Here is a 16,248-nt window from a genome sequence, read left to right on the forward strand (position 1 = left end):
GCGTTGTGGCGCCACCCCAAAAATCCCTTTTACGAAACGGAACCGCTGTTAGGGGCTGAGGCTGATGGAAAAGCCTGGCCTGGAAGCCCATGGTTTCAAGGTAGAGGAAGGCCCCACCGCCACCCCTCGGCGTCCTCAATCCGGTCGGGCGGCTCCAGGCTGTCCCGCGTCCGGGGCCTTGCACACGCAGTTCCTGCTGCGTGGACGCCCTTCCCACAGGTCTCTGCCCGGACGCTGCTGCCCCTGACCATTTCAGAAGCAGCCCCTACTCCCTCTTGCCCGTGTCATTCTCTAACAGACACTTGAATTTGCTGATTTTTTTTTTTACACTTGTCTGTCTCTGCCCTTGGCAATGTAAGCTGTGTGAGGTCAAGGATGGGGGGTAGGGGGCACTTTTTGGTTTTGTTTTCTTGGCTGCGGCTTCGGCACTTGGCACATAAGTGGCAGCTTCAAGAAGCTCATGGCAAATGGAATTAAAAGACAAGTTTATTTTGAAGCAAAAACAAAAATTTGAAGTGCATGCCTATTAGGAGTCTCAAAAAAAGTTCATCAAAAACACGTATCATGTAAAAACTATGCCTGGATTTCAACATTTTTGCACCAAAATAAGCTACTCTTGATTCCAGTTTTCCATGAATTTTTGAAGTAGCCTCACTTAAGCACTCAATAAACGTTGCTGAAAGATTGAATGTCCAGTTAAGTGAGTCGTGGTACAGGACTGAAAAACTTTGGGGGGTGGGTGGGTTTGGCCTTAGCAGTTAACAGGCTGCTTGGGATGCCTTAATTTTCCCTCCCCCCCCCCCCTTTTTAAAGATTTATTTATTTATTTGAAAGGCGGAGTTACAGAGGCAGAGAGAGAGAGGGGGGGGTCTTCCATCCGCTGGTTCATTCCCCAATTGGCCGCAACAGCTGGAGCTGCGCTGCTCCAAAGCCAGGAGCCAGGAGCTTCTTCCAGGTCTCCCACGCAGGTGCAGGGGCCCAAGCACTTGGGCCATCTTCTACTGCTTTCCCAGGCCATAGCAGAGAGCTGGTCTGGAAGTAGAGCAGCCGCTGCAGGCGGTAGCTTCGCCTGCTATGCCACAGTGATGGTCCCGTGTTTTATTGCTTGGATTTGAGTCCTGACTAGGCTCCTGAGTTCAAACTCCTGCAAATGTACACCCTGGGAGGCAGCAGGCGATGGACACAGTACGTGTGTTCCTGCCACCTCAGATGGACTTCCAGGCTCCCAGCTTCAGCCTGGCCCAGCCCCAGCCATTGCAGGTATTAGGAATAGACGAGCAGCAGATAGAAGGTGGACTGCATCCTATACTAAAATACTAGTTTGTGTCCTGGCTGCTCTGCTTTGGATCCAGTTTTATGCTAATGCATCCTGTGACGCAGCAGATGATAGCTCTAGTGGGCCCCTGCCACTCACATGGTAGATTTTGATGGAGTTTTGGGTTCCTGACTTCTGCTCAGCACAGCACAGCCCTGGCTGTTGCACCTATCTGGGGAGTAAGCCAGTGGATGGAAAATTCCCCCTGTATCTCTTTTTCTGTCTCTTTCTCCGACTAGCTCTGCCTTACGAGTAGATATAAATAAAAATAAGTAAACAAACATTAGAACATGACCTGGATATTGTTTGCAAGTCTCCCACAGAAAAGTGGACTCTATACCCTTTCCCTTTGAATCGGGGTTCTGCATCTCCTGGATCAAAAGAATACATTGGAAGTGACAATTTTTAAGAAACCAACAGCTTTAACTTTGTTTCTTTGAATGCTTGCTCTGAACACCAACCTCCATGGTGTGAGGAAGCCCAGACCATCACCAGCTGAGGCCCTGCTTAACCATGAGCATAACAATTGCCAGCTATGTGAGTGGGGGCAGCTAGCTGGTTGCAGCTGCCTGGGAGACCCCAAGCAAGAATCCCTGAGTTCAGCCACCTCCCAGAATCATGAGAGATAACAAATAAAATGATTCTTCTGGTTGTAAGCCAGTATGATGTGGGGTAGTTTGTTTATAGCAATAGGTACCTGGCACAACCTACCAGCACTGAAAAAATGTCGCTGCTGTTGGGGTGGGCATTTAGCTTAGTGGTGAAGAGTTCAGTGTCCCACATCAGAGTACCTGGGTTTGATAAACACTGGCTTCTAACTGCAGCGTCCTGCTGTTGCAGACCCTAGGAAGCAGTAGTGTTGGCCCAAGTAATTCCTGTCATTCACATGGGAGACTTGGGTAGCATTCAGCCTCTAGCTTCTCTATCTGGCTGTTTCAGGCATTTGAGGATGAATCAGTGAATGGGAGCGCCCTCATTCATTCATTCATTCTCTCTATCTCTAGATCTCAACTTTAAAAAAAATGCTGATGAGAAAAGATCACCAATATGTACTGATAGATAAGCAAAGCAGAGTGAGACAGAACACTCACAATGCTAACATTTGTGTTGAGAGAAAACACAAGTAGGGCCAGCATTGTGGTGTACCCGGTAAAGCCACCACCTGCAAGGCCAGATCTGAATCTCAGCTGCTCCACTTCGGATCCAGCTCCCTACTAATGTGCTTGCAAAAGCAGCAGAAAATGGCCCAAGTGCTTGGGTCCCTGTACCCACATGGGAGACCTAGATGAAGCTCCTGGCTTTGGCCAGGGCTTGGCAGGCCATTGTGGCCATTTGGGGGGTAAAGCTGTGGATGGAAGATTTCTCTCTCTATCTCTCTGTCTCTCTCCATCTCTTTTAAGTAAATCTTAAAAAAAAAAGGGGGGGGGGTCATCTGGGTAGGAGGAATACATGGATCCAGAAGTGTACATGCTCTGTAGTTGAACTTTTGTATTTAGCTACATTCATGTTGGTCTTTCCACAAAGCATTTTTATGTTAATGGCTTAGTTTTCATTTTTTTTTTTAAAAAGATTTACCTACTTGAAAGGCAGAGTTACAGAGAGAGAGAGAAGGAAAGACAGAGATCTTCCATCCACTGGTTCACTCCCCAAATAGCTGCAATGACTGGGTGTTGGGCCAAGCCGAAGTCAGGAGCCGGGAGCCAGGAGCTACTTTTGGATCTCCCACGTAAGTATAGGGACATAAGGACCTGGGCCATCCTCTGCTGCTTTCCCAGGCACATTAGCAGGGAGCTGGATAGGAAGTAGAGCAGCCAGGACACGAACCCGGAGCCTATATGGGATGCCGGTACTACAGGTGGAGGCTTAACCTACTACATCACAGTGTGGGCCTCTGCATTTTACTTTGAAGAACTGGGTCCCTAGACAGCCAAGTGCTGGACTTAACCCACATGGTAAAATGAGACTTGATAGAAGAGTTGTTTGAAGTGGAGATTCCAGTCTATTACCTGTCTCAAAATTCCCACCCTAGCCCCTTCTCTTGGCAGTACGGGGCCTCACTGCAATGTTCTCATTGCCCAGCCCACCAATGGGGTTGACCGGCAGGAGGCTGACTGAGGCTCTTGACATTATTTCGTGGTGACAATGGGATCAGAGATAAGGGGTCAGACCTGTGGGTCCCTTACAGTGAGTCATGAGACCATGCAAAGATACATGCTGCAGTGTAGTTGCCAAGAGTGGTGCTCACGTGGCTCAGGGAGCCAGGAGATGCCTCACGGAGACTCACAGAGAGGCACAGGTGATCCACTTAGGGTGGACTGCTGTGACTCATACACTATGCTTCCTTTTCTTCCTCTTCTTCCCTTTTAACAAAATCAGAAGTGCAGGAAAGCAATGATGTCTGGATAGATGAAATAACTCACTTTCGTTTCCATTGTATTCTGGGTTTCTCCCTATAGGACAAAGTACCACAGTTTTTCCTCTTACAGTTTATGACATGGTTGCCCTTCACAATGTGTTTAAAGGGCTGGCATTATGGTGCAGCAGGTTAAGCAGCTGCTTGCAACGCTGGCATCCCACCCATATGAGCGCTGGTTTGTGCCTCAGCTGCTCCACTTCTGATCCCAGCTCTCTGCTAATGCACCTGGGAAAGTAGTAGAAGACGGCCCAAGTGTTTGAGCCCCTGCCATCCAACCCATGTGGGAGACCCCGATGAAGCTCCTGGCTCCTGGCTTCGGTCTGGCCCAGCCTGGGCAGTTGCAGCTATTTGGGGACTGAACCAGCAGGTGGAGGAAGCTCTCTCTCTGTAACTCTGCCTTTCAAATACATAAATAAATTTTAAAAATGTATTTTAAATAAGGTGATTAATTTTAAAGAACAATGTCAACAATACTATAAGTGAAAATGTATATATGATAAATTGCAAAGGCAATTCGAGCTTCAGGGTGGTAGAAAGAGATGGCGAAAATCCAAAGGTGATGGGGATTGACTGGAGGCGGTGAGCCTGAGCCAGAACCGCTCTCAGCATGGGCCACTCCTCTCCTCTCAACCTTGGTCTTCCCAACCTGCCAATGTAGATGATCTCATCCTTTTATTTGCAGCTAGAGACAGTGAGAATAAACTCCCGACCATGTAGAGGTTCTATTATCGGTAAGTTTATTCGTATTCCAAATGTAGTCATAGTGACCCACTACCCTGGCATCCTCGAAAATGGAAGTGACTGTCTTTAACTCCAGCTCTGGGGCTGGGACATTTCCAGGGCGATGGATTAAAGGAGAGGATATAACCCATGGGTGCCGAAATCAGCCTGACACTCACTTCTGACCCTGCCAGTTTCTCAAACACCAGGCTCAGCTCGGAGCCGGTTAGAACTCCGCCGGTTCTTTGAATTAAACAAGCAGAGAGGGAGGGACTGTGTAGCTGAAGGGTCAGCAGCGATGATCTGGATTTTTTTTTTTTTTTTTGCTTTATATTTATTTGGTCATTGGCCCTTGGTTGTTACCATGGTTTATTTTAAAACTATCAAATTCTCAATTGCTCTTAAAGGAAAAAAAAAACAAAAACACGAGGCTGTTGGCTTGCCGTGAAAGGAGACTGTGCCCCACGTGCGTGCAAGACAAAGGAAGGGGGCAGCTGCTCCAGGGGCGAGCTGGGCGTCGGCTCCCGCAGCCCACCCGCCAGTGGGGATAGGGGGCACCGGTGCAAATCCACGTGCGTCCGTCCCCCTCCCGCATCAACCACGAACTTTAATCACGCACTTTGCTCCTAGCACCCTCGGCCATCCCGGGGAGCAGCACTGGGGCCCCATTTTGCGGATGAGAAAACTGAGGCTGGACTGGAAGCATCGGTTAAGAACGTGCTCAAGGATGCCCGCCTTCTCTCCCCAAACAGAACCCCTCCTCGGTTGCCCTCGGGAGGCGGCCTCTCCCAGGACGTCCGCACCCCACAGCGGAGCGGATCCGCCTGGCCCAGGCGCTCGGTGGCGCGGCGCCCGGGTCTCCTAGCCTGCAGGAAACTTTTCCTGGCCACCCAGTCCAAGGCCCTGCCCTCCTGCGCGCCCTCGACGTGGCGTCCCCGTGCTCTCCGCATGGACTCCCGGGGTTCTGGAGAGGGGCCGAGTTCCCAGCCTGGGCTTTGCCGCAGCCGCTGGACCCCCGCCCCGGCCGCTGCGGTCCGAGGGTTGAGCGGGCCAGGACGCGCAGATTCGGACCTGGAGGGTGGGAGGGGACGAGGGACGCTGCAGAGCCGGGGCGGGGCGGTCTCCAGGGCTCCCGGGCTTGGGCCGCGGGCGGCGCTGGTGGGGGGCGGGCCGGGGGCGGGGCCGGGCAGGGGCGCCCTCTGGGGCCGGCGGCGGCCGCGGCGCCTCAGTCCGTGGTCCGCGCCGGCACCGCCAGCATGACCGACGCGCTGCTGCCCGCGGCCCCCCAGCCGCTGGAGAAGGAGGGCGACGGCTACTTTCGCAAGGTGGGCGGCTTGAGGCGCGCGGGGAGTCGGCGACCCCCTTTTCTCCGGCGGTGCAGGGGGCTGCAGGGGCGCGCGGCCGGGGTCGACCACACCAGGAAGGGGGAGGGGGCGCGCTGGCCAGTGCGCCGGCGGGGCGGAGGGTCGGGGTGGGGAGGAGGAAGACGACGGCGTGGAGGGCTCTCGGAGCAGGTGGCTGCCGCCGGGGGAGGACTCCCGGCGCAGGTGCGATCGGAGGATGCGGGGTGGCCGTAGCCGGGACCTGCTGCGGGAGGGACCTGCTCCCGGCTGCATGCCGCTCTCCGCCTCGGGGCGCGTGGGGACCCGGGCCTCGCTTCCCCCCCGACCCCGGGGTGCCTGCGAAGATGGAGGGGGGCGACCCCAGGAGGGTAGTCGTTCTCCTTTGGCCTCCCAAAGGCTTCCTGTGCCCGCCTCTTAGACTTTTTAGTCGGGCTAGGGGCTGCTGGCGGGAGGGGACGGTCCGGCGTCGTTACCCCTCCGGTGTCCCGGGTCGCTCCCGAGGACGTGAGCGCGGCAGGGGCGCGGGCTGCGGTTCAGTCCCCTGGCGCTTTATGCTAAAGCGGATTTATCTGGTTGTCGGGGAGATGGCGCGAGCGCCCCTCTGCACAGTAGGAGCGTGGCGGGCAGCGCCCGAGGAGCTCGCTCCCTCAGCCGCGCCCGGCGCCCGCGGGATGCGCGCAGGTGGCAGGGCCTGGGCTCCCGGGAGCCACAGCGACACCTTCCACGCCTTTCTCTTCGCAGGTTGCGGGGAGAGTCTAAAAATAGCCTTTGGCGCTTGGCCAGGGAGCGCTGGGTAGGTAGAGAGATTGTGTTTGATATTTTTATAACCGATGCGGCTGAAGATACAGTGTGCGTAATTAGAAATAGGGAAGTGAAACTGTTGCCCTCGGAACAATCAATTCTCAATTGTGCAAAGCCCAACGATCCGGTTCCTAAGTGGGCCTGGCGTCCCCTCCCCCGCTCATCACGTGACAAGACTTTGGCCTTTGCTTGTTGGTGAGGGTCGAGAGGGACTCTGGAATCAGGTGGGGACAGAGTGGGCACGATTCTTTTTAAAGTTGCTTTTAGCATTAAAAGGAGCAGTTTTGAGATATATTTAAGTTCAAGGATGTCATCATGGAATTACAGGAGTATAACTTCTAATTATCCCTGGCGTTTGGGACTGAGAACCACAGGCCAGGGAATTGCAGGAGGAGGCCTGGGAATCCCTGCAGTTGGTCCTGGGGCCCCCGGGGCCCAACTGCCACCCCCACAGAATTACTGTGTGACTTCCAGTGAGTTGCTGCTGCTTTCTTGGGACTTCATTTCCTCTCTGGGTTGTTTGTCCACTGTACAGGTGAAATTCTAATCCTTAGCAGCACTTAGGGGGAAAAAAGGCAGGTGGGATGGAGCACACCTGTGCAGGTGATGGTCCCAGCCCTTCCAGAACAGGTGTTCCCACTGCAAAAGCCTCCCCGGCTGTGAGTCCCAGGGAATGTGGCTGGCAAGGGAGCCAGAAAAAGGATGCACAGTTGTTGGGTGTTTTTTAGGTGGTAGGGTGCAAAATACCATGAATCACTGCTTTGCATCTGTTCTGAAAATGAGATCTTGTCACGACCATTGTGCTCCATCTTTCTAGTCCAGAGAGTGTTCTTTGTACCGGGAAGCTAATGGTGTTGACGTTGACTCTTTCCGGATCTGTGACCCGAGCCAGTTTGACCTAAAACAAATACTCGCTGGATGAAAGGCAGGTGTTATACAGGTGACCAAGGGGAGGAAGAGCCAGGGCAACTGCACAGGCCAAGGTGTGGAATCGTGAGTGCTTGTGCTTAGGTGTAAGTGGGAACTAGGCAGTTCGGGGCCACACATCCTGCTAAGGAACCAGGAGACTGAGGGAATCCATCAAAAATATTTTATTTTTTAAAGATTTATTTATTTGAAAAGCAAAACGAGAGAGAGAGAGAGAGAGAGAGTGAGTGAGAGTCTTCCATCCACTGATTGTCTCCCCAGATGGCTGTAATAGTCAGGGCCAGGCCAAAGCCAGGGGCCAGGAACTCCATCCCAGTCTCCTACATGGATGGCAGGCACCCAGGTACTTGGGCTGTCTTCAGCTGCCTTCCCAGGCACGTTAGCAGGGAGATGAAGCAGAAACAGAGCAACCGGAACAAGGGGAGGACTCACCCACTGCACCACAGTGCCAACCCCCATCAGCGTATGTAAGCAGGCCCGGGGCAGGTGATAAACAGCAGAGGCTTAGGCTGCTGCTTGCCACGCTGGCATCCCAAATGAGAGTGCTGGTTTGAGTCCCAGCTGCTCTGCTTCCAATCCAGCTTCCTGCTAATGCACCTGGGAAGGGTGAGGAAGATGGTCCAAGTACTTTGGCCCCTTTGTGGGAGACTAGGATGGAGCACCTGGCTTCAATCTGACCGAGCAGGGCTGTTGCCGCCATTTGTGTAGTAAACCAGAGGATGGAAGATTGATCGATCGATCAATCTATTTATCTACCTACCTATCTACCTATCTTCCTACCTATGTGTGTGTCTCCCTCTTTGTCACTCTGCCTCTCAGATAAATAAATCATTAAAACAAAACCACAGACGTGTGAGATTCGTGTTAGAGAAAGATCACTTTGACCACTGAATAGTCAGTGAGTGGGGGATGGAGGAGAGGCAGTGTGGAGCTAGACATGGAGTCGGGGGGGGGGGGTTTTAGATCCCTGCAACCCCCATCGTCTTTGCCCCTTCCCACTCTGATGCAGACTCTTGGTGAATTCAGTTGGTTATGCAAGTGCTTAGCTCCCCTCCTTCCCACCAGCTGGTACCCCAGACTCAGACCAAGGTCCAGACTGAAAGCAGGGATCCCAGTGAAAAGGGTGGAGTGATGAAGGCCTGGGTCAGGCAGCAGGTGCAGGGATGGGAGGGACTGTCAGGTTGTGGTGGGGTGGAGTCCACAGGGTCCACGACAAAGTGTGTTGTTCTGAGCCTCTCTGAGATGGGGTGAGCCAAGAGGCTTTGAGGCCCTCTGTGGGGCTCATTGGAGAGTATCAGGCAGTCATGAGAGAGCCCTGGCCGGACATGCAGCTTTGGGAGGCACTGGAGACATTGAGTGAAGGGACCTGGGGCAGAGAGATAGGAGGCAGCTGGGAGGGTGGCTGTGGAAGGAAGTGGAGAGATGAGGTTGACAAGCCAGCCAGAGAGTGCTAGAAGGTTCTGGATTTAGTACTTTGGAGAGGGGGGTGTTAGTGATTGGAGAGTTGGTGACCGAAGTCGGTGTGGTCGATACAATGGGTGGGAGGACAGAGAGTTGCAGGAGGAAGATGGGGTAGAGAAGAGATGGGGCAGGTTTGTTTTGCACTGCGGACATCTAGAGCCTTTTTAAAGCTGGAGCTGAAGGGACTGCTGGGGATTCAGGGGAGAGAGCAGCAGCCCAGGGGAAGGTTCCAGGAGTCGGGAGGGAGGTGAGGATGAAAGCAGCTGTGCATGGATGTGAGTGGCTGAGCCAGCCAAGGGCAGACAGCGAGGGCCCTCAAGGCTGAGAGTGCAGTCCGGGCATCACACAGCTGCCCCCAAATCAGGCTCCCCCCATCCTGTCTTGGAGCTTTCGGGGATTTGCACATACATACAAGAGTAAATTATGTTAGATTTAACTTGGGCTTTTCTTCCATCCTTGTTCTCTTTGTCGTATGTGCCTTCCCCATCCCCAGAAGCTGTTCTGCTCCATGCATTTAAAAGCCAGTATGCCGTGGTAGCTGGTGCCTGACTTCGTGTGGCTGTGTGGCTGGGGTGGTTCCCAGCAGTTCTTGTTTCCTGGGGTGCCTTGTTGGGGCTGCTCAGGCCATGCTGGAAGAGGAATTAGCTTCTCTATGTCAGTCCAGAGAGCAAAAACTGGGGTGGCCCAGGGGGGCCATATCCAGATTTTCAACTGTGTTGTGTGTGCTTTGCACACAGACCGATCTGAATTGCCCTGCAGTGCCTGTGACAGTGGGCTTGAGCCTTGAATGAGCAAGACCGGGGTGGAGGGGGTGTCCGTCCGTGGGTCAGGGTCTTCCTGAGGTTGTGTAACACTTGACTGTCCAGAGCCTGAGCCTACAGCTCAGCCCAGGTTGTGCAGGGACACCCCCAGTCCTCCTCCTGCTGTGAACTGACAACTTAGGGGGTCTTTGAATTGAAAAAAAGATCTATTACAATATCACCCTTTCTCTGGCTTCTCCCTGTTTATCTGGAATTGAGCTCTTGCATTTCAATACTGGTGCAGCAGGACGTCTCTGAGTGACTTTGTCCAGTAATCAAGTGAGCCGTGGAAATGCGACCTCGTTTCCTCCAACAGACATTTATGCTGCTGCACCGAGAGTCTTGGGAGGGTGTGTGCCCTGAGCTGTGGTTAAATGCAGTTTTCAGGAGGTTGTGTCTGGCTAACAGATCCCTTCTCCGGGGCTGCCACAGTGCTGCTGTCCTAGCCCTCCCCAGCAAACCTGTTCTTGGCCGTGAGAAAAACCAGCTGGAGAGAAAAAAAAAAGCCAGAGAAAGCCTTTCCCCAGGGCTGTTGAAAGGCCCTAAATGAAAGGGCTCAGCTCCGTGGAAGAAGGGAGTGGGTACAAAGTACAGCATTGTCGCTTGTTATCTCTGCCTGTTCATCCTCAGGGAACACTGATGGCCCAAATGAATTTAGCTCCATTGTTTTTACCCAAGAGCTGGAGGAGAAGTTGTTTCTTGTTCACAGAAATTGCCAGGCTGGACAGGGCCCCAAGGTTCATTGTGTCCTGGCTGATGGCCCCTGTCTGCTCTGGGCTTCCTGGTGGCTCCAGCAGAGAAAGGAGGAGGAAAATTCTTCCTTTTGTTTGTACTAACCCAGAAACTTCTCCGAGTTCTTTCTCTGCATGGTTCATCTCAGAGGGATCTGATTTCGTGTGTGCATCCCTGATGACTACATCTGTGTGGGGGAAGGCCCTCTGCTGGACCAAGTCCACCTGGCACAGCATGGGTCGTGGGGGTTGGCGGCTCCAGCTGTATTGCATACTGAGATAGTCTTTGGAGGTCTTTGGAGCCATGCCCTTGGAGGGTGGATGAGAAAGTTGCTGATGTTGATCCCATCCCTGATAACCTGCTGTGTCTAAGACAATTCCAAAAGGCCAGACTGGACTCAGGCTGACCGTGGCCTTCGGGAGGGTCCACTCAGCTGCACTGGAGCCCATCAACAGCCCAGGGGGCCTGCCTAACCAACCGTCCTCACACTGTGGGATCCTGGCCGGGAGGAGTCCCCTGGCAGAAACGGAATTTTCAGGGTGACTCAGAGGAGAGTTAAAGTGATGAGCTGTAACACTGTAAATGTCCCTTGTTTCCTGGGGCTATTTGGACGGTTGCCAAGACACCACCTGATGCTACTGGGCCTGATCAACACTTCCTCCTTTGGCTCAGGTACTAAAGTCTCAGGACACAAAGGCTGCTTTGGAGACAGTCACAGAGCACAGTCAAGTCACAGGTGCAGCTCAGCCAGAGGGCTGGGTGTCAGGTGGAGTGGGCGACAGCAGGGGATACTGGCTGGGACCAAGGTCTCCCACCTACAGTGCTTGGGACAGAGACAAAACAATGAATGATGTGGGTTTGTGTGGGTTTTACAGAGAGACTCATGGAGTTTGCTCGACGTGGCCATAAGCTTTTGGAAAAATCCCAGCTTTTGATTGCATTGTAAGACTAGAACAGAGCAGGTGATCCACAACACTATCAGAGGTTTATTTTTTTCTGCTATTATTTGCATTACAAAAATAGTGTACGTTGTTGTAATAAAAGGTGATCACAGAAATATACAAATTTCAAGGTCATCTACATGTACCAGCCCCTGACCCCGACACATCTACACTTTCTAGGATTGTTTACTGTCGTTGGTGTATGTTGAAATTCAATAATGTTGAATGTCATCCTGTATGTTGAAATAAGCTGGTGGTTCGTTGGGTCTGGAAATCCCTTGGATTCATGAAAATCTGGGTGATTTACGTGGTGTGGGAGGCACAGTAACTCCTGTTGAGAAGCAACATTGCTTGGTGCACAACAGGTGTGAGCTTGCCCGAGGGAGCCCCTGGATAAAAGATCAGGGCTGAGTGTTGAATCATGTCACCCACCCCTGGTCGGTGTGAGGGGTATCAAGTCACTGGAAAGAGGCAACGGGACCCCGACCTCCAGCCCCCAGGCTTGGTAGAGGGCCTGCACGGGCAGGAGGGCTGTCGACAGGATTTTGTTTTTACGGACATGGAAAAGCTCTGTGCCAATCATGCAGCCAGCCCTGCACTCCAGTGTGGCGAAGTTAAATTAGATGTGTGTGTATTGCAGGGTGCCTCGTGCTATTTCTGTGCTCTCTGGTTGACAGTTCCAGCGAACGCAGAAACAAACAATTCTATTTTCCAGAGGTCAGTGGTTGAGTGAGGGGTTACATAACTAGAAAAGAGCGAGAAAGGCAAAGAAAATGTCTTTGCTTGGAGAAGCGGCTAAAGCACCTGCCGTCCTGTGGCTGGGAGCTGCCCTGGCTTTAACTCCTGACCTCCAGCCCCGAGGCTTGCACATCCACAAGTGTAGATTTTTTTTTTTTTGATTGAGTGGAAGCAGGGCCCCCACTGGTTCCTGGGGAAAGAGGGAAGGCAGGGAGGCAGGCGCCAGGCACTGCCTGGGGTGAAGATCTGCAGGGGAGTGCCCATCTTTCCCTCCCCTCCAGTTTAAGCGCCCCTCCCCCCTTTTCCTTGGGTGCAGTTGAGAAACTGTAGTCTTCCAGGTGAACCCTTACACTACACGCTAAGGATATGTGTGTGCGTGTAGGTTGACACATATGGGGAGTTTTCAGTGTAGGTAAACTTACTCTAAATGGGACTGTATTAGTTGCAGATGCCAGAAAGCCCCAGGCAAAGCGGCTCAGGCAGATAAGCACCCTGCTCCATCCCTACAGTGAGATTCTACTCAACAATCAAGAAGGGACCGTCAATCCCTGGTAAATACAACAGCATGGTGCATCTCAACATGGTATAGGGTGAAATAGCCCCACCCAAGGACTGCAGACTCTCTTCTGCTTCTTCTTCAAGGTTTACTTGCTTATTTATTTATTTGAAAGAACTATAGAGAGAGGGAGAGAGATGTCATCCATCTGCTGGTTCACTCTCCTGATGGCTGCAGCAGTCAGAGTTGAGCCAGGCTGAAGTCAGGAGCTTCACCTGTGTCTCCCACATGCGTGGCAGGGGCCCAAACACTTGGGTCGTCTTCTGCTGCTTTTTCCAGGCCGAGCTGGATCAGAAGTGGAGCAGCCAGGACATGAAGTGGTGCCCACATGGGGTGCTGGCATTGCAGCTGGCAGCTTATCCAGCTATGCCACAACTCCAGCCTTGGAAATGTTTTATATTTTGATTAGATTGGGGGTTCCACAGGTGTAAACATTTGTACAAATTCAGCGAACTTGAAATCTGTGTATTTTGTTATGTCTAAATTAAATCTCAGTTTAAAAAAATGGCTTAGGCAAGGAGGCAAATGAATTGACTGCTATAGCTAAGTCTGAAGAATTGGCTTCAGGTTGGGCTTGATCAAGGGCCCAGATGCTGTCACCAAAGCTGTTTCTCAGCTCTGCTCCTGCTGACTGGCTCTGCTTCTGGAGAGGCACTCGCCTGCTGGTGGCATTGTGGCCACAGTGACCTGGTCTTATATCTTCCATGTTTCAGGGCCAGTGAGGGCCCCTTCCTGATGGGCTCTGCTTGAGCCTGATTGTCATACTTCAGGTATTATCCCTGATCCAGTCTCAGGGGCAGGGACTTGGTTTTCCAACTGGCCAGGCCTGAGTCAGAGGTTCTCAGAATCTCCTTGGAAAGGAGGTGGGAGGGGAGCATGGGTTTTCTGCCCCTGAACTTGGGTTGAGAGGTGGGGGGTTGGGAGGGGATGGTCGCTGTTTTCCAGGATCTGGGGAGGGGCAAGGTCTGGGGGCTGGCAGGTGAGCTGCCCCAGCATTCCCATGCATGCCCACTGTGCCAGCTGCCTCACAGCTCATCTCAGAGCGACAGAAAGGACATGGGCCTCACTGAGGCTCCACCCACCCCCTAGGACCTCAGTAGCTCAGTTAGCCTCCTGCCTCAGAGCCGTGGGACTTGCAGTGCCATGCCAGGGTCCACTGACTGGACCTCAGTGCCTGCTGTTCCCAGCTGCCTGCTTGCAGACCTGATGGAAGAGCCCGTGCCTTAGTCTGGTAAGGGAGCCAAAGAGACCTCACTGTAGGGCTGTCGACAGTGACCCTCGAGGCCAGGACACAGTGTAGTGACAGGTGCTGCCCTGGTCAAAATCTTCTAGTGTTGTTTAAAAGAAATTTATTTTATTTATAAGACAGAGTTAGAGAGAGGTAGAGACAGAGATCTTCCTGGTTCACTCCCCAGATGGCTGCAACAGCCAGAGCTGAAATGACCCAGGCCAACTTCTGCTGCTTTCCGGATTGGAAATGGAGCAGCTGGGACTCGAACCAGCCACCATATGGGATGCTGGTGCTTCAGGCCAGGGCTTTAACCTGCTGCACCACAGAGCCGACCCTGAAAGCCTCTAGTTTTGCACCAGCTGCATCCTATCGAGAACCAGTCTTTGCCGCTGAATTGGGTGGGTGGGGGCTGGTCTGGAAGCTGTTCTGGGCTGGGGCCTAGCTGTTTGATGAGACCAGGGAGGAGAAACAGGCGGGTGAGGGCTATGGCTCTCCCCCTGCCCTGCACCACCTCTGCAGGTGCTGGAGGGTGGCTCACTGCTTCTGGGAATGCCAGGAGGTCTTGGCCAGATCTGCCTCTCTGGTCAGGTCTGGCACAGCCCCATGGGCGGTTCTGGTGTTCCCAGCGTTCCTGCCTGTCAGTAAGAAGTAATGTTGTCTTGAGTCCGATTACTCAGTCAGATCTCACCCTGAGCATTCCCAAGTCTTATCTAGGAACTTGACCCCGCATCTGTGGGCCGGTTCCAGGCCAGCCAAAGTTGGTAAAGTATAGGAGCAGGAGGAAGTTCTGAGCTCTGGGAGTCTACATAAAGAAATTAGTCACTGAAGCCTGTCTATAAAACAAAATGCAGCGTTGGTGAACCCACGGACCTGTGACTCCAACCCAACCATCCTTTCGCGGGGATTTTTCAAAGTGGAAAGGAAAGCAGACCCGTAGTTATTGTAGCCCTGTGCTATTAAATTTCGCTTCACATTAAAGATATTTTTATCCTACATTTGAAAAAGACAGTTTCCTGCTTTTTATTTTAAGCTAGGGATTGTTTAATGGCTATTAATGTTAAGATTTGCTCCAAACTCAGGTTTGTTTGTTTTTAAGATTTATTTGTTTAAGAGGCAGAATTAGAGACAGAGGGGGAGACAGAGAGGTCTTCCATCCACTGGTTCACTCCCCACTTGGCTGCAATGGCCAGAGCTGGGTCAACCCAAAGCCAGGAGCCAGGAGTTTCTTCCGGATCTCCCATTTGGGGGCAGGGCCCCAGGCAGTTGGGCCATCTTCTGCTGCTTTCCCAGGCCACAGCAGAGAGCTGGATCAGAAGTGGAGCAGTGAGGACTGAAACCAGCACTCGATGGTAGGATGCCAGTGCCGCAGGCAGAGGCTTAACCTACTACAACATAGCGCTGACCCCCAGTTTCAGGTTCTGAATGTCTGTACAGTGTTAATTTGGGATAAAGTGTCCTTGTGGGACCTGGACAATTAGATGAGGGGCTGTGGGGTGTTGGTGGTGGGGACAAGCGTTGGTGACCTGCGGGGAAGTGAGAATGAGAAATCTTCCTGGAAGGAGAAATTTAACTCGTTTCTAACCTGCTAGTCCAAAGGCCACTGATAAGGGGCCCTGAGAAGACTGGGACTGCAGATCACCCACCTGCCCCTTTTGGGGCCCAGGGTGTGGGTGCGGCTCGGGCAGAGGTGGGAGAGGTGAGGTGTGTATAGAGCTGAGATGGCAGTGACGCAGCTGGAGAGAAAGAGGGTAGTGCCCTTGCGTAATCCCGCTGGCCAGGCCACACCCGGGGAGTGGTCAGCGGGCAGGACCTGCAGATAAGCCTGTAAAAAAAAAAAAAAAAAAAAAAAAGCTTCAGAAAGGAATGCAGTCCTAAACCAGAGCTCAGGCTTCTACCTGGCGGAGGGAGGCAGAACAGCTTAGGTGAAAAGGAAGCCATGGGATGGAATGTCGTGACCCAGACGACCCAGACCCTCCCGGAAGTGATGGACAGAAAATGCAGACAGTTCGCTGACAAAGAAATTCAAGTCGGCAAAGCCCTGGGCGCTGGTTCAAGTCCTGGCTGCACCGCTTCCCATCCAGCCCCCTGCCAATGCACCTGGGAGAGCAGAAGCAGCAGAAGATGGCCCAAGTGCTTAGATCCCTGCCACCCATGTGGGAGACCTGGATGGAGTTCCTGGTTTCGGCCAGGTCCTGCCCTGACCATTGTGTGTATTTGGATGGAAGACATATCTCTTGTTCTCTGTTTCTAAGTCCGCCTCTCAAATA

General features: G+C 52.7%; 1 protein-coding gene across 1 annotated transcript in view; it reads left to right on the forward strand.

The window, feature by feature from the left end:
• Positions 1-5,669: 5,669 nt before the first annotated feature.
• Positions 5,670-16,248, forward strand: part of RHPN2 (rhophilin Rho GTPase binding protein 2) — a 64,523-nt gene continuing 53,944 nt past the window's right edge. The window contains exon 1 of the mRNA XM_062176670.1: positions 5,670-5,776. Within this exon, the coding sequence (XP_062032654.1) occupies positions 5,708-5,776 (69 nt within the window). The 5' untranslated portion in view covers positions 5,670-5,707. The remainder of the gene's footprint in view (positions 5,777-16,248) is intronic.

The sequence above is a fragment of the Lepus europaeus genome, chromosome 19 (genome assembly GCF_033115175.1).
Source record: "Lepus europaeus isolate LE1 chromosome 19, mLepTim1.pri, whole genome shotgun sequence".
NCBI lineage: Eukaryota > Metazoa > Chordata > Mammalia > Lagomorpha > Leporidae > Lepus > Lepus europaeus.